This window comes from Triticum dicoccoides, chromosome 6B (assembly GCF_002162155.2).
Source record: "Triticum dicoccoides isolate Atlit2015 ecotype Zavitan chromosome 6B, WEW_v2.0, whole genome shotgun sequence".
NCBI classification, from domain to species: Eukaryota; Viridiplantae; Streptophyta; class Magnoliopsida; order Poales; family Poaceae; genus Triticum; species Triticum dicoccoides.
This window is the reverse complement of record NC_041391.1, coordinates 621,983,359-621,999,377: the sequence shown is the minus strand read 5'-3', so window position 1 is coordinate 621,999,377 and position 16,019 is coordinate 621,983,359. Positions and strand designations below refer to the sequence as shown.

General features: G+C 45.4%; 2 protein-coding genes and 1 long non-coding RNA gene across 3 annotated transcripts; 1 reads left to right on the top strand and 2 right to left on the bottom strand.

The window, feature by feature from the left end:
• Positions 1-1,108: 1,108 nt before the first annotated feature.
• On the bottom strand, positions 1,109-2,134 carry LOC119325176 (temperature-induced lipocalin-1-like). The gene is made up of 2 exons (XM_037598928.1): positions 1,658-2,134; positions 1,109-1,566 (listed from the first exon to the last, which is right to left on the bottom strand). Exons 1-2 carry the CDS (start codon positions 2,021-2,023, stop codon positions 1,384-1,386), a joined length of 549 nt encoding a protein of 182 aa, XP_037454825.1. The 5' UTR covers positions 2,024-2,134; the 3' UTR covers positions 1,109-1,383.
• A 6,734-nt stretch (positions 2,135-8,868) lies between these two features.
• On the bottom strand, positions 8,869-11,528 carry LOC119325605. Its single transcript, XM_037599335.1, has 3 exons — positions 11,078-11,528; positions 10,762-10,895; positions 8,869-9,750 (listed from the first exon to the last, which is right to left on the bottom strand). Exons 1-3 carry the CDS (start codon positions 11,342-11,344, stop codon positions 9,177-9,179), a joined length of 975 nt encoding a protein of 324 aa, XP_037455232.1. The 5' UTR covers positions 11,345-11,528; the 3' UTR covers positions 8,869-9,176.
• Positions 11,529-12,702: 1,174 nt separating this feature from the next.
• LOC119322194 lies at positions 12,703-13,951 on the top strand. The gene is made up of 2 exons (XR_005155452.1): positions 12,703-12,974; positions 13,625-13,951. It is a non-coding gene; the product is annotated as an uncharacterized LOC119322194 (long non-coding RNA).
• The last annotated feature ends 2,068 nt before the right edge of the window (positions 13,952-16,019 follow it).

Here is a 16,019-nt window from a genome sequence, read left to right as displayed (position 1 = left end):
TGGACACATCTTCGTTCAATGATGCGCAAAAGGACTATGTCAACCTTGCTCGTGAAGAAGTCTTGATCCAAAAAAGAGCCATGATCCGCACAATGGGTGGCGGTGGCCTTGGCGACATGGGTGGCGGTGGCCTTGGCGGCATGGGTGGCTTCGGCGCCATGGGAGGCATGGGTGCACCTCCGGCCGCCATGGGAGGCATGGGTGGCTTCGGCGCCATGGGAGGCATGGGTGGCTTGGGCGCCATGGAAGGCATGGGCGCACCTCCGGCCGCCATGGGAGGCATGGGTGGCTTTGGAGCACCCTCTGACGCTATGGCCGCCATGGGAGGCATGAGTTTCGCTACTCTTATGGGAGGCATGGGTGCACCTCCGGCCATGGGTGGAATGTCTTTCGATGTGCCTCCTCGCACACATTCCCGTGAAGATGCCGTTGAAGATCTTGCCAACACCGTCGGAGCTTCACGTGATGCGATGCGTGATGAGGATAGGGAGGAAGATTCATCTTCGGAGGCGGAAGAATCGTCTTCGGAAGATGAGGACGAAGACGAGAAAGATGTTTGATGTGTCTTTCATTTATATGTCTTGAACTTTACTTTGCATTTTGAACTTGGTTGGATGAACTTGTGGGTATGAACTTGTGGGCATGAACTTGGTTGGAAGATGTTTGTGACAAATTTCACATGTTCATTGCATTTTGATAATTGTTTCAAACTCATTTTGAAGCTAAGTCGCGCGCGCCCGGCGAGTCGCGCGCGCTGTATTTTTGCGCGCTGCTGGAGCGTCACGCGCGTGCTGCATTATAGCGCGGCTGCTGAAGTCAGCGCTCGCGGCCGCGCTAAACCAGCCGAAGCGCACGCGGCAAACAAGTTTTTTGCGCGGCGCATAGCACGGCTGCTGGAGATGCTCTTATGGCCCGCCTAGTCGTACTCTATGCGAAAAAGAAGCGGACGTTCATCGGGGCTGTCGGCTATACTACATCAAAGTGCAACAACCAAGACAACAAACACACCACAGTCCGCGACCATCATGAAAACAAACTCTGGACGTCCACAGACCTTCCAGCCCTGTCAACGCCATTACAGGCAAAACAGAGTAGACACCAGGATCCATCACACCAAAGCATCACCCAGCCTGAAGCCGAGCAAGCAAGCATGCGCTATTCTGAATCCGAGCAAGCAACAGTCTTGATAATTCTTAGGTAAGAACACGGCCAGACCTCACCCGACAAACAGATTATTCTGCAGATTATATACTCACTACAGTTCGACACAAACAAGCAAAACATATTCATATTCCCTGCAGCGACGAACATACTAGATTGAACTGTACAAGGCAGACCAGCTGGTGCTACTGCATCTCTGCTTCTGCGAGCGAGCGGCACCTACTACTTTCCAAAGAGAGATTTGATCCACCACAGGCCGCCGTCCTTGGGGGCATCCTGGCTCTCCGGCGTCGGCTCCGGGTGCGGCGTCTTCCGGAGTTTGCTCACGTCGTACCCTTCCTCCTTGGCCCTCTCCACCAGCTCCTTGTACATGCCCTCGTCCATCTGCGGCTGCCTGCACAAGATCTACACACACCGATACACCCACATCATGGCAGAGATTAGATTGGTTATCGATCTACCACCACCAGCACCGCAATTCAATCGAATTACGTACCCAGAGGTAGTTCCTGGAGGGCTGGCCGACGAGCGCGTACTGATAGGCGTCGTCGATGTGGAGCACCCAGTAGTCGCCGATGACGGGGAAGACGGGGAGGAAGGGGGGCACGTAGAACCTGACCTTGAGCTTGGCCTCGTCGCTGGCGGGGTCGGCGCGGAAGGCGGTGCCCTCGATGTGGCCCCGGCGGCCGTCGGTCCAGGTCTCGTTCAGCACCTTGACGGCGCCGTCGGGGCCGAGCGTGTAGGTGGCGCGCGTGTTGGCGCCGTCCTTAGGCTGGAACCGGGACGGGAAGCACGCAATCTCGTACCACCGGCCCATGTACCGCTCCAGGTCGAGGTTCCGCACCACCTTCATGGCCGCCATAGGTTGTGCGTGCGTGAGGGGGCTCGGGGGAGGGGAGGAAGCGAGGGCGGCGTGGGTTGAGGAGAGACGGCGATAGGGATGGATGCAAAGTGGGGTTTGGAGAGGGGATAGGGATGGTGCTGGCAATAAAGGCTGGTGCGGGAGACGTGGAGGGCTGTGGGCGATACGTTGGGACCAAGATTAAAGTCGCCGTTTGAAGTCACACCGTTTGCTCATTTTTTCTTAGGCAAGTCGCACCGTTTGCTCATTTTTTCTTAGGCAAGTCACACCGTTTGCTCCATGGCAGCTGGACACAAGGACGAATCCTATTTGCCGTCCGTGTGCGGTAAATAGATGAGTCTTCGCTGAAGGTTTTTAAGTACTAATTGTCCTTTTGGGACGGCTTCACCTGGAAAACAGGGCAAGAGGTGAGCAATACGGGAGCCCGTCCTTGTTGATGCATTAGGACAAGAGGTGAGCGAGCAACTGCGCCCTCCGTCTCAAAATTCTTGCCTTAGATTTGGCTAAATACGGATGTATCAAGTCACGTTTTAGGATTTTGGGATGGAGGGAGTACCTGAGAAGCGCTCGTTGGGGAGCCCCCAAGGTTCACTTGGGTGGGCTGAAGGCGCGCCACTTAGCGTGCTCTAAGCTGCTGCTACGTGTCATGTTTCCGGCGCTCCCTTTGGATTTTATTTTTTATTTATTTTTCCGCACGCATTTCATTCCAACCGGTTTTGGCCCGAACATTTTTTGAAATTGTGAAAATAAAATAAAATGATGAACATTTTTTCTATAAATTCATGAACATTCTGCTAAATTGTGGACATTTTTTGAAATCATGAACATTAACTGGAAAACTGAACATTTATAACTTCATGAACATTTTTTTAAACCATGAATACTTTTTAAATTAATGACCACATTTCAAAAAAATTATCATTTTTAAAATTTATGACATTCTTTTTACAAATTCGTGAACATTCTCATAAATCATGAGCATTTTTTTGATATTGTGAACATTGTTAAAATTCATGAACAATTTTTAAAATTCTGAACATTTTTTTTACAAATTCTTCAACATTCTTAAATCATGAACATTGTTTGAATTCGTGAATATTTTTTGAAATCATGAACCTTTTTTAAAAAATTCATGAAAATTTTATTAAATCGTGAACATTATTTGAATTTGCAGAATTTTTTTGAAATCATGCACGTTTTTTAAAATTCATGAAACAATTTTTATAAATTCATGAACATTCTCTTAAATCGTGAACATATTCCTGGTCATTTATTTTGAAATCACGAACATTTTATGAATTCATGATTTTTTTGTCAAAATTTGTAAATTTTGAAAATTTAGAACTTTTTGATATCCCAAATTATTAAAAAAAAAGGGAACGTTCCAGCCCACACATGGGCCACCCAAAAGGGCGCGCGGGGGAGGGGGTGCGCCCGAGGCTGGTTTCTTGTATGCAGGTCGCCGAATAGGATTTTGGCTTGTTGATTCATTGGGATGAGATGGCCGTCTTCACTATGAGCTCCTAGAGTTTGTACAATGCTAGGTGCTTAAAAAATTAGGTTTTTCAGAAGTATCACTGTCTATTTCTAGAGAAAAGGTGTCTAACTAAGCGTCTACTCTCTACAAATAAGCACCGGTGCCTAAAGAAACACTGATTTATATCTCTAAGTATCTTGCATTGTAAAAGCCTTATAGGATGTTCGTGTGCTTCAAGCAACAGTAGTTCTCTTTTTAGGATTAAGCAACGTCTTATAATTTGGGACGGAGGTAGTACACATAGAACATTATGTAAATATGTCGAATCTTTTTTTTAGTACACCTTGAACATTTGTATAATATACGTTGAACAAATTTCAAATACACGGTGAACATTTTTAGTATACATTGAACAATTTTAATATGCAAATGCACAGTGAACTTTTTGTAATATACCATGAATATTTTCTCAATATACCATGACCATTTTTGTAATACAAAGTGAAGTTTTGTATAATACACAAAAAAAGAGAGACAAAAGGAAAAAATAAAAAGGAAAGAAAGAAAATAAAAGAAATAGAAAGAGAGATACAAAAAAATGAAAAAGAAAATTAAAAAAGGAAAAAGGAAAAAAGAAACAAAATAAGAAGAAGAAGAAAGAATGTAGCTGACCGTGGGCTGGCCCAAACTGGGGCGTCGGGAGAGACGCCTTCTGCGAAGTAATTATCGCGGAAGTAAACCTTAGAGCTTCTTTCTTTCAATGTATTTTTTCTTTTGAGAGTCGTGCTGTGAATTATGAAGCACATAGTTTAGCCAAGTTCTCCCTCTCGAGAGGTCCTGGACTCCACGTCTGGTTTGGCGCTCCTTATGACCAGAGATGTATCCCACTTCATGTGGAATTTACTGAATAAACTTGGTTTCCCCCCTCAAAAAAACTTGTATAACGCCATTTGCAGTAATGCTATCGCAACCACGCCTCAAAGTCGATGGTCACTGTTTTTTCTAAGAAGAAAAAAATTCGATGGACACCGCTGCCCCGCCTTCAACAAGCAGGGGAGCGAACGGAGTACACTACACAAGTAGTGGTTTACCAGGAACTTATATAAGAGATAAGTGCCCAGCAGCCATCGTTGACACCTAGCTATGAAGTTTCTAAGATAGTTAATTCACAGAAGTTCAAAACATATTGAAAGATGGCATGGGTTGTTCTCTGTGATGAACTCATGTGGTCTTGGGTTTCATAGAAACCTAAAATTCCGCTTCGAAAAGGAGTTTCTTTTGAGTTCACATCCATAAAAATGAGCAACAATCTATCTTACGGTTCTTGCGTAACTCCAAATGGTTATATCATTACACCAAATGCATATTGCCATTTTTTCTCCTTTACGTACACTATGAATATCTTCGAATTTTTTTATCAATTTTTGATGAATGTGTTTTTTTGCTTGGTTTAAAATATGGGATCGTATCTATTTCCCCGTGTCACTTTCCCATATCCTCCTCCATTTTTGAAGGCCCATTTTTTGAACTTTTGAATGCCCATTTGAATCATGTGCATATTCTCATGCCAGACTTGAACTCTCTACTTCAGAATTGGTGCAAAGAGATTCAAGATCTGCTAGCTCATCTGGATCTCCTGTACGTGCTACTACTACTCCCATCCCAAAAGCATCTAACAGACACATCCTTCATTGTGCATACCTTCTTTCTTAGCCCTCGTGTAAGTGTGCGTGTGTGCGCAAACCTGATGAAGATACTGGTACACACATGTATAGATCATATGCTTTTGTTTATAAAATGCATAGATCCCATGTTGATGGCCTGATTTGGTTAACAAGCCTAGGAACAATGTTGGAACATCTTATCGGTAAAAGATTATTACCAACAATGTTTATGTTGTACCAAATGATGAGATATGGATTGTAATTGATAGCATCGAATAAAATAAGGTAGCATGTGTTGATGGATTTCGTGTTGAATTCTATCAAACAAGTTGGCCTTTTATCAAGAAGGATGTAATGGCTTGTTTTGTTGTTTCCACAGAGGAATGTTGGATCTGAGTATGATTAATTTTGGCGTGATAAATCTAATATTCAAAGGTGTAGATGTTAATACTATCGAACAATTTAGACCAACTTTGTCTTTTGCATGTGCTCTTTAAGTTCTTCTCAAATCTGAGACTATGTGGATCTCTCCTTATATGGATAAATTGATCTCTCCTTGTCAGAATGCTTTTATTGAGGGAAGAAATAGTATGGATGGGGCAATGTCGGCGCATGAAATTTCGCATGAATATAAGAGGAAGAAGTAACATGGGATTATTTTGAAATTAGACTTTGAAAGACATATGATAAGGTGAATTGGTAAATTATGTTTCATTACTTGCAGGAGAAAGCTTTAAAAACCTGGATGAAATGGTTTACAACCGTGGTAAAAGGGATTCCCTTGAATGTTAAGGCCAATTCACTACGGGGAATGTTTTTGGGAGATTTAAGGGGTCAGGCAAAGAGATCCATTCTCAACTTTCTCTACAATTAAAAAGAATGTAAGGTTTCTATCTTTGACTTTTCTTCCCACCACCCCTTCATCCAACCTTCCCTGTATGATAATCAGTCATCTTAATTTACTTACTTTCTCAATCAATTCAACTTTAATTATTTACCAAATTTCTCATCAAATTATAAGGTAAATCACAAGCAGGATTGATAAACATTTATTTACACAATCGCATTAATATGAGCATGTAAATCATAAGCTAACGTACTAGAATATTTATATCCCGTTGCAATGCACGAGCATTGGTATGGTCTTGTTAAACATTGCTACTTCTTGCTTGCAAAAGATGGTTCATAAAGGTGAAGCTATTGGTCAATTTGTGGGATTGATCCCTCATTTGATGATGCAACTCTATTCATCTAGGATGATGTCGAAAGTGCTCGTAACTTGAAGTTGCATTTATATTTGTTTGAAAAAATTTATGGCTTGAAAATTACTTTCCAAAGAAGTGAGGTCTTGGTGATTTTGCATAATGATGAGAAGCGACAAAAATGTATTAACATGCTCCATTGCTAGTATGGGTATTGGCCTATGAAATATTTAGTTTACTTGTTTGTGAGAGCAGACTAAATATGGCAGATTGGGTGCTTCTAGAGGACAACTTAGTGCTGAGAGTGGATTGATGGCAGGCTAGGGACCTATCCCTTGGTGGTAGGGTTACCAATATCAAAGCTTTCCCTAACTAGCATGCATGTATACAATTCTCTATGTACAGGTTTCCCAAAACTAATGCGGGGAGAATGAATAAAACTATTAGAAGATTCTTCTAGCAACATAGTAGGGAAATAAAAAAGTATTGCATGGTTAGAAGGCCTCTGATCTCCATACCTAAGAAAAAGGTTGTTTGGGGATACATAATCTAGAAAAACTCAGTATTATCTTGCTTTGTAAGTGATGGTAGAATTTGGAGAGGAAAAAGGTATGTCGCGGGAGATTATGAGGAAGAAATACAAAATTCAAAATGTAATTACACAAGTAGCCAACTCTGCTTTTGATCCTCTCTATTGGGCTAACCTTATCAAGACCCAGAAGTACTGCACTGATAACATGAAAAGGATATGGTAGGGAATGGCCATCACACAATTTTTTGGGAAGATCACTTGTGTGTTGAGGTGAGATTTTCAATGAGAAATTCCCTGAAATTTATGGAGTATGCAATGATTTAACTATATAGTTGGGCGGTTGGCTGAGAGGGGATGGGCTCTCTTATTTAGAAGGTGGTTAAATATCAGACAACAAGATCAGATGAACATTATGTGCTCTATGTTGAATGGTGTGGTTTTTAATCAAGATTAGGACATGCCATGGTGGATGCAAATTTAAAATAGCAAATTCATGGTCAAATTCATACATCAAAGGTTGTCTTATATAGGATCAGACATATCCTTTAACGACTTGTGAAAGGCTAAGGTGCCTGCTAAAATCAGAACTTTGCTCTAGGTTATGTGGCATAATGACATTCTGACCAAAGATAATATTTGTAGAAGGAATTGTACTTGTAATCCAACTTGTCATTTATGTCTTGCGAACGAGAGCATCCATCATTTGTTCATTAGATACTCTACCGCTAAATATATTAGGGGAATCCTCTGCAAAAGTGTACGGCCCACATATAGGCCTGGTTGTTTCTCCCAATATTTTGGGTGGATCCTAGAATTTATGCCAGCTAGTAGAAATGTGCAAATTATGGGGCTTGCAACTATATGATGAGCTCAATGGAAGATGCACAATAGAGCGTGTTTTGACAGGTGTCAGCTAAATTTGTGTGCTACACATGTTCCTTTATGCAATATTGAGCATGTATGCAAAGTGGTAGAATTGGAGGTCGAGCTATACTGGAGTGATAACCCACAAGTATAGGGGATTAATTGTAGCCTCTTTCGATAAGTAAGAGTGTCGAACCTAACGAGGAGCTAAAGGTAGAACACATATTCCCTCAAGTTCTATCGACCACCGATACAACTCTACGCACACTTAACGTTCGCTTTACCTAAAACAAATATGAAACTAGAAGTACTTTGCAGGTGTGATAGGATAGGTTTGCAAGATAATAAAGAGCACGTAAATATAAACTAGAGGCTGTTTAGATAAAGAAGCAATAAAGTAAATATAACGAGTGTGGAAATGTGGTGGTAGGAGTGAAAGTTCTATCCATTTGTGGGTTGTTTAACAGTCATAAAATCAGTAACAATCTATCTAATATGGTTCTTGCACAGCTCCAAATGGTTATATTATTGTACCAAACCCACGTTGTCGTGTTTTTGTCTACTCCTATTTTTTACACTATACGACTATTTTTGTATTTTTATGTCAAAATTTCATGCATGTAAATTTTTGCTTAGTTAAAAGAAACTTGGAATGATGTCTATGTCCCCGTGTCAAGGTTGGCACTTTCCCATAACCCCCTCCATTTTCAATGCCCTTTTTTTTTAACTTTTGAATGCTCACTTGAATCATGTACAAATTGTCACGCTAGAATTGAACCGTTTACTTTAGAATTGGTGCAAAAAGATTCGAGATCTGCTAACTCATCCCGATCTCCTCTACATGCTACTGCTACTAGCATCCAAAAAGCATCTAACGGACACACCCTTCATTATCCATATATTCCATTTTTAGCTCCCGTGTATGTATGCGTATATGCGCTAACCTGATGAAGATAACGATACACGTTCGTAAGGATCCTATGCTTGCTTACAAAATGCATGGATCCTATGTTGATGGCTTGATTTGGTTAACGAGTTTTTGGAGCATCCTGTCAGTAAAAGCTTGTTACTACTAACAACGTATATGTTGCACCTAAGCACCGGCATGGCATCGTGACAACGACCCGTCTGAGGCGCTGTCCCCAGGTGAGATTACCAATTGCCGTCAAAGAAGAATAAATTACATCACTCGACCGGAGATGCACTGATCAATCTACCACGGAATGTGTGATCACTAATTATCTGCAATCCTATTAATTACACGATGAAACGTCTGCATGATCACAGAGAACAAAGAGAAATCCAGATGGCTAGAGAAGCTACTCACCATGAACTGCAAGATATGCACAACATCTTCTAACAGAAAATCAAAGAATTTTAGTTTCTACGGTTCCATGATCGACAGGTCGATTGATCAATCGACCTCCGCCGCTAGAGGTGCTGCACGCAGGTTCGGCAGGTCGTTGGCGTCGTGCGCCGCGGCGGCGACCATAGCCAGCGCGTCCACGTTCTTCCTGCTGCTGGCCGGATCGGTGCGGCCGAGCTTGGGCGCGCCGGTGCGGCCGAGCTTGGGCGCGCCGGCGCGGCCGTTGGCGGTGGGCGCCGCGGTGACCATGGGAACGGACGGCTGCGCGGCCTTCTTCCTGATGCTGGGCTCAGTGCGGCCGAGCGTGGCCGTGCCGTTCTTCCAGCTGCCGGGCTCGGTGCGGCTCGCGCTCCGCTGCCCGCGGCCCTTGCCGAGGTGGTGCTCACAGAGGGAGTAGCCGACCAGCGTGGGCTGGCTGCAGCGCCACCCGCGCCCGTTCACGCGGCTGCACCGCGACCCTTCCATCAGCACCGGCGGGCCGCGCTGCCTCTTCTTGACGCCGCCGCCGATCTTGATCCCTTCCTTGACGTTCACGGGCACCACTGGCATTGCCGGGATGACGACACGTTCTCCGGCACCGATCACCGGCCGCTCAGACTCGTTGCAGTGTCCATTCTGTAGGCTGCATTGCAACATTACGCATGGAGGATTAATAATTTTCTGGCTTGAAGTTGATGACGCTACTAATACATCCGATGAAAACGAACATCTAGGTGGCAAATTGGCCATCATATACGTCATCGACTACGGCATGAACGAATTACATACCAAGGCCAAACCAGTTACGGTGGTACTACACACACGTACAAGGAGTCCCACATCGATCGTCTGAACGGTTCCATCAAAGATGCAACGAGGAGTCCAGTTCCAACTAGCACCAAGTAAACCGGCATGTGATGTGATGCAGGCCAGTGCCAAGAAGATAGTATTAATCATGCGTGGTGTACAACACATGTGCAGGAAGACGGAACAGATCGTAACATGCGTCCACAGGTACATGGCCCATGCATGTCTCCCCAAGAACATGGGGTGCATCGCATCGCATTGTATTGCACCCATGGAGGACGGTGGCTGGTGAGTACAGATCGCGGCAACAATGCGGGCATGGGTGGGGAGGAGAGGAAGAGGACAAAGCCACCAGGCTGTATGCCCATGATCGTCGAGATCCTCGCACGTCGGCATGCAAGGGGACAAAAATAATCCCACGACGAAGTGGATGCATGAGTCATGAGTGAGTGCACCGAAATACTACTACCATATGCCTTTTTTTCTTCTTCTATATACTAATAGTATGTGATCTATACCATGTACTGACAGTGTGCCGCATCGCCAAGGAGGATGAGACAGTAGTATTAAAATGGGCAGGAGTGGTGCCGTGTCATGTGCCGAGCTGGCATTGCATTGCACTGCCCCCACTAGTGCATGTAAAACGTAAGGAGGCCAACAGAGCCCAGCGAACGGGAAAGAGGCCTTGGATGCTTTCCGATTCTACTCGATCCATCATTGCCGCAACCAGTATAGTATCATCGACGGATTCATCGGCCATGACTCGCACCACCGAACCGATCCGCGCAGGCCGGTGACACTGACACGGGACGCTTTTGGCTCATCGTCGTCACAGCGAATCACGTACCTCTCGTGGGTGTGGGTGTGGGTGCGGCCATCTGCGGCTGCCACCCCCTGACGTTGCGCACCGCCGCCGTGGTTGTGAACCGGTGGGTCGTCGTCGTTGCTGCTGCTGCGTCCCGCCACCACCACGTTGCCGCCCTGGCAGGTACAGATAGCGATTCAGTGAGGGGCAGCCAGATCTGAGGGACACTTAGTGGCGAATTAATCCGGGTGCAACGAAAGGAGTTAATTGGCAGGCCACTACTAGTAGTACAGATTGGAAGGAAAATTCAGGGAGAGAGGGGCCGGGCATGCACGCGCGCGAGTGTAACCGAATGTACCTGCGGCCCTGACGGCAATGCGGGCGGGCCGGGATCCGCGTCTGGGCGGAGCGGGTGCAACTCCGCCTCCGACTCGATCCTCCTCTTCTTCCCCTGCTCGGCCTCGTCCCCGGGGAGCGGCAGCCAGCGTTGCTCCTCCGCGTTCGGCGGTGGCGGTGGCGGTGGCGGTGGGTGGGGCGCGGTGAACGGATCTGAGAGCTGCTGCTCCAGCGGCAGCGGGTAGGGCGACAGTGCCTGCTGCGCCTGCGGCCGCCTCCGGATCCTCATTGCGGAAACGGGGGGAGAGACCGACGGCAATGGAGATTTGGGGAGGGTGCAGATCAAAGGGAGGTAGGGGGGTTGGGTGCAGTCCTCTCTCACTCACCTCGCCTCCCTCGTGGATCGCGATGCATTTATTTATGAGACGGGGGGAGGGAGGGAGTGCAGCAGCGGATTTTTGGTGCAGTTTGGCTCGGCGTCTATCTGCGTTCGAGATCGGAGAGGAGAGGGGCGGGGCGGAAGGCGTGACTGCGTGAGGTGGGGACGTGGGGCATCGACCGATGCAATACGCCATGTGCGGTACAACTGTTGTTGCATGGGGAGACGGGGCGGCCGGGGCGGGCGGGGTTTGGTGGTATCGCTATGTGTACAAGACATGCCTACGTATACGGGGCGGAGCTGATTGTATGCATCTCATCCTCGTCTGGTGAGTGTGACTTGCAGGGTTCTTCTTCTAGGCTGGAGAGGAGGCGATCAGATCAGATCGGAGTGACTAGTGCACGTATGTAATATACGTACGCTGCACCCACGGTGCCCACGTACGTGTCTTAGACGTGCAAGAGTGGTGCATTGCCGTTGTTGAGGAGTAGGTACTAGCGGTCACCGTACTGTAGCAGTAACACTTACGCGAATGTACAATCCTCCTGTCCTGGCCCTCTGCATTCTGAGATGCACACATGTATCTATGGTTTTATTACAAACTAGATGACACCCCACGCGTCACAGTGAAGATTGGTTGGAATGTATTTTGATTCGATTTTTAGTTGTATGGAATAGATTAAATTTTTTAATTGTATGAAATAGTTATTTCAAATTGACAATATAAGAACTAAAATTTGAAATACACATGGTTTACTATGTTTAATTATTGACTTAATAATATAGGAAGTGGAATTTCAAATACGACATATCTTGTTTAATTTTAGTTGTATGAGAAATTATTTTTAAACTTAAGATATAAGAAGAACTGGAGTTTGAAATACATATGATTTACAATGTTTAATTATTGAGTTGAGTCTTTTTTTTTCATGCATATTTGCTTGCTTTTATTGGATGTCACTCAAGTGACTGCATATTTGCATGTTGAGGTCGGCATTTTCCGTGCATGTTTGCATACCGAGATAACATATGTGCATCTTAAGAGAAATATGATAGTAGAGAGCTAGCTATTAAGATATAGAAGATCAGGGGCGGATGTACAGGGTGGCCAGGGTGGGCCGCGGCCCACCCTGAGATTTTGGATCACCTTATATACCTATGCATCTATCTGGGCCGGAGAGAAAAAAAAGCCCAACAACGCATTGGCGAGTAGCACAACCACGGCCTGTCTGTCCAGATCGAGCAGAACAAGCCGTCCCCCTCGCGCACAACCGCCTCGCCGTTCCCCTGCTCCACCCCGACACCCAGCCGTTGCGCCGTTCCTCTCGTCCTCGCCGGTCTCCGGCCGGCCGGAGCCCGGAGCCCAGCCGCCCAGGAGGCTCCCCGCTCCCGCCTCCCCTTCCCGGCTTCCCACCCGCCCGGTCCAGGCGTCCAGGCGTCCAGCCGCACCCCCTGCTTGTGCGCGGCTGCGCCCCTGCCCTGTGCGCGCCTCTGCTGGCCTGCCCCCGCCCGGCCGCCCCCCTGCAATGTCGGCGAACAAGTGAGGGTTTGCTCTTTTGGCTCAATTTTCTGTATGAACACAAGCGAGGGTTTTCTTTTTTGCCTCAATTTCAATCCTTTAATAACCTGCCTATGCTTGCTCCATCTTATGGCCTCACTTTTAGTAACTCTCGGCAGAATCTGATCATAGCTATGCATGGTTTGTTGCTGTGTGGATCTGGGATCTCAATGTGCAGTGTAGTAAGTTGTTGTGTGGTACTCCATGTACCTGTGATGGTCTGATGGATCATGGTTGTCTCATCACATAGATGTAGATGCGCAGAGAGCAAATCCTTCTGCTTTTACTGTCTTCTGTATAGTTGTGTGGCTGAGTGGAAGCACTTTTTATAGGAAAGAAAAAATCTTAAGTTTTCTTTATCTGGTACCGGCATATTGCGTTTCAATTTGTTTGATTTACGCTGTGAGGAAGATAATTTATATAAGATATAAACTGTAAAACATGGAATTATGGCAGCTATGTTTGTCTAGTTACAGTTTCGGACCATCGTGGAGTACCCATATGTTCCAGGGACTGATTTGTTCCTTCCCTTTTGACTGCAATTTTTTTGTACATGAATGAACAGATACATAATTTTGTACATTATTTCTGCCTCAATTAGCTTTATTGATCGAAAGTATTTTTTGTTACAGAATTGTTGAGGAATGAAGAGGGCCGGACGAGACATTGTTTCTCTTTTTCAGAGACAAGCTATTAAGATAGGGAATAAGAAGAAGGCAGGGAATATGTCGGATGTGGCCGAAGAGCAAACCGGAGAACTTGTGTGTATGCCAGAAACATAGTCTTTTTGAACTTCTCAAGGTATGTACTATGGTCTGTGTAGTATGTACTATGTAGGCTTTTTTATGCAAGACGGAGATTTAATTGAGAATTTTAGTGTTTTTGCAAGACCATATTGTGATATTGATCTATTTCTTTGTGATATTGGTAAGAACTTTTACATGTCATATTGCTTATAATTTTTTTTTGAGGTGGACCACCTTGGTGTCAAATGCTAGCTCCGCCACTGTAGAAGATACATGCAAGGCAAGCATCTTGAGTACATGGAGTGGATAGCAAATGACATGTCCATGACAAAGGTGAAAAAAAGAACCTATGAAATGTCGCCATTCTTTCAGGCCAAACCTTCAACAGGCTACGCGAGTGCGCCATTGTGGACTCTAACCAACAAAGGTGAGATCGCGAGTTTTCACCCAGGACTGAAGTGGTGTTAGCCACTATGTTGAATGAGGATCGTCAAAGAGTTTCACCATCCATGACTTTGTCTCAATCCACCATGATATCCCCAGGAGATGGTCCTCGCATGCCACCAGCAGAACTCCTCTAGATCATGCACTAATCATCCAAGATCTTAACAAAATCAATGTCGGTGTTTAATCTAATTATGTGATCCAACAGTTCAAACGTTGTTGATGAATGGAGGAGAAGATAAATCACCACTACATGGTTGCAGCGTGTATGCTCTAGTGACATGACTAAGAGTCACCAATGACAGACATAGATCAATGCCATGCATTATGCAGTCACGTGACACTCAGTCATTCCTACCCGGACAAAGCGTCACCTCGCTCGTAGCCAATGGTCCTTCCAAAGAAGATCGTTGTTGTGCACAAAATATCTTAACATGGTTAGCGACCACCTGTAGTAATGGTTCTTAAAATCGAAAAGAATTGTTCTCATGTAACATGGAAGGTTTCACTAGATGGTTACCGAGCATAGCTAACCTAGATGGTAAGCATTGAACTATATCCATTGATTCATTTCGGTGAGTGAATAGATAATGGTTTGACATAGCATGCTCGAGCGGCGCAGTCGAAGCGTCACCTATGACACCCCTATTATCCACACTAGTTGCTACCATGACACAATCACGTGATGCCCCACCATCCACATGGCTCAAAAGTTGCCCACCCGCATGTGTGCCAATGCCTGCCGCCCTAGAAGAAGACTTTCGCGTGTTGCTACACCACCAGAGAAGAAAAACCACCTGTCTTTTGGCAGTGGACCCACCACCATCTCAATCTCTGAAAGAAGATCGACCCTTGCCCCGGTTATCCACATGGCTAAAACAATGCCCCTGACATGTGTGCAAATTGATGCCACCCTAGAAGAGGACTTTTGCGGGTCGCTAAACCACCAAAGAAGAAAATCCCACCACTCTTTTGCTAGTGGGCCCACCGCCATCTCAAGCTATAGAAGGAGACCGACCTCGTCGCCGCCATCCACATGGCAGAAATGCTTTTCACTGCCTTTGTGCCAATGGTTGTCGCCCTAGAAGGGGACTTTTGCGTACAACACCAGATAAGAAAATCACACCACTCTTTTGGTAGCAGGCCCAACCCCATCTCGATATCTAGAAGGAGATTGACCCTAGTCACGGCCGCCCATGGCCGAAATGCTGCCCGCCGCTTATGTGCAATGTCTGCTACCTCAGAAGAGGACTTTTGCGGGTCGCACCACCAGAGAAGAAAATCCCACCACTCTTTTGGCAATGAACCCACCACCATATGGATCTCAGGATTAGAATTCTTAGGATTTTTTTTCTATATATTTTTATTTATAGAATTAAACCCTATAGAATTTTTTTCTAAGAATTTTTTTAACTACATCCCATAGGATTTCTAGCATCCACTCAAACCGCTTTGAAAGAATCTGAAAGGATCGATATAGTTGACTAGAGGAGGGGTGAATAGGCAACTAACAATTTTTAGCTTTTCTTTACCAAATTAAACTTTGCATCAAAGTAGGTTGTTTAAATATGCAACTAGGCGAGCAACCTATATGATGCAACAACAACAAGCACACAAGCAAGCAAGGGATACAACACAATATAAGCTTGCACAAGTAAAGGTGAGAGATAACCAAGAATGGAGTCGGTGGAGATGAGGATGTGTTACGAAGTTCCTTCCCTTTGAGAGGAAGTACGTCCCCGTTGGAGTAGTGTGGAGGAACAATGCTCCCCAAGAAGCCACTAGGGCACCGTATTCTCCTCATGCCCTCACACAATGCGAGATGCCATGATTCCAC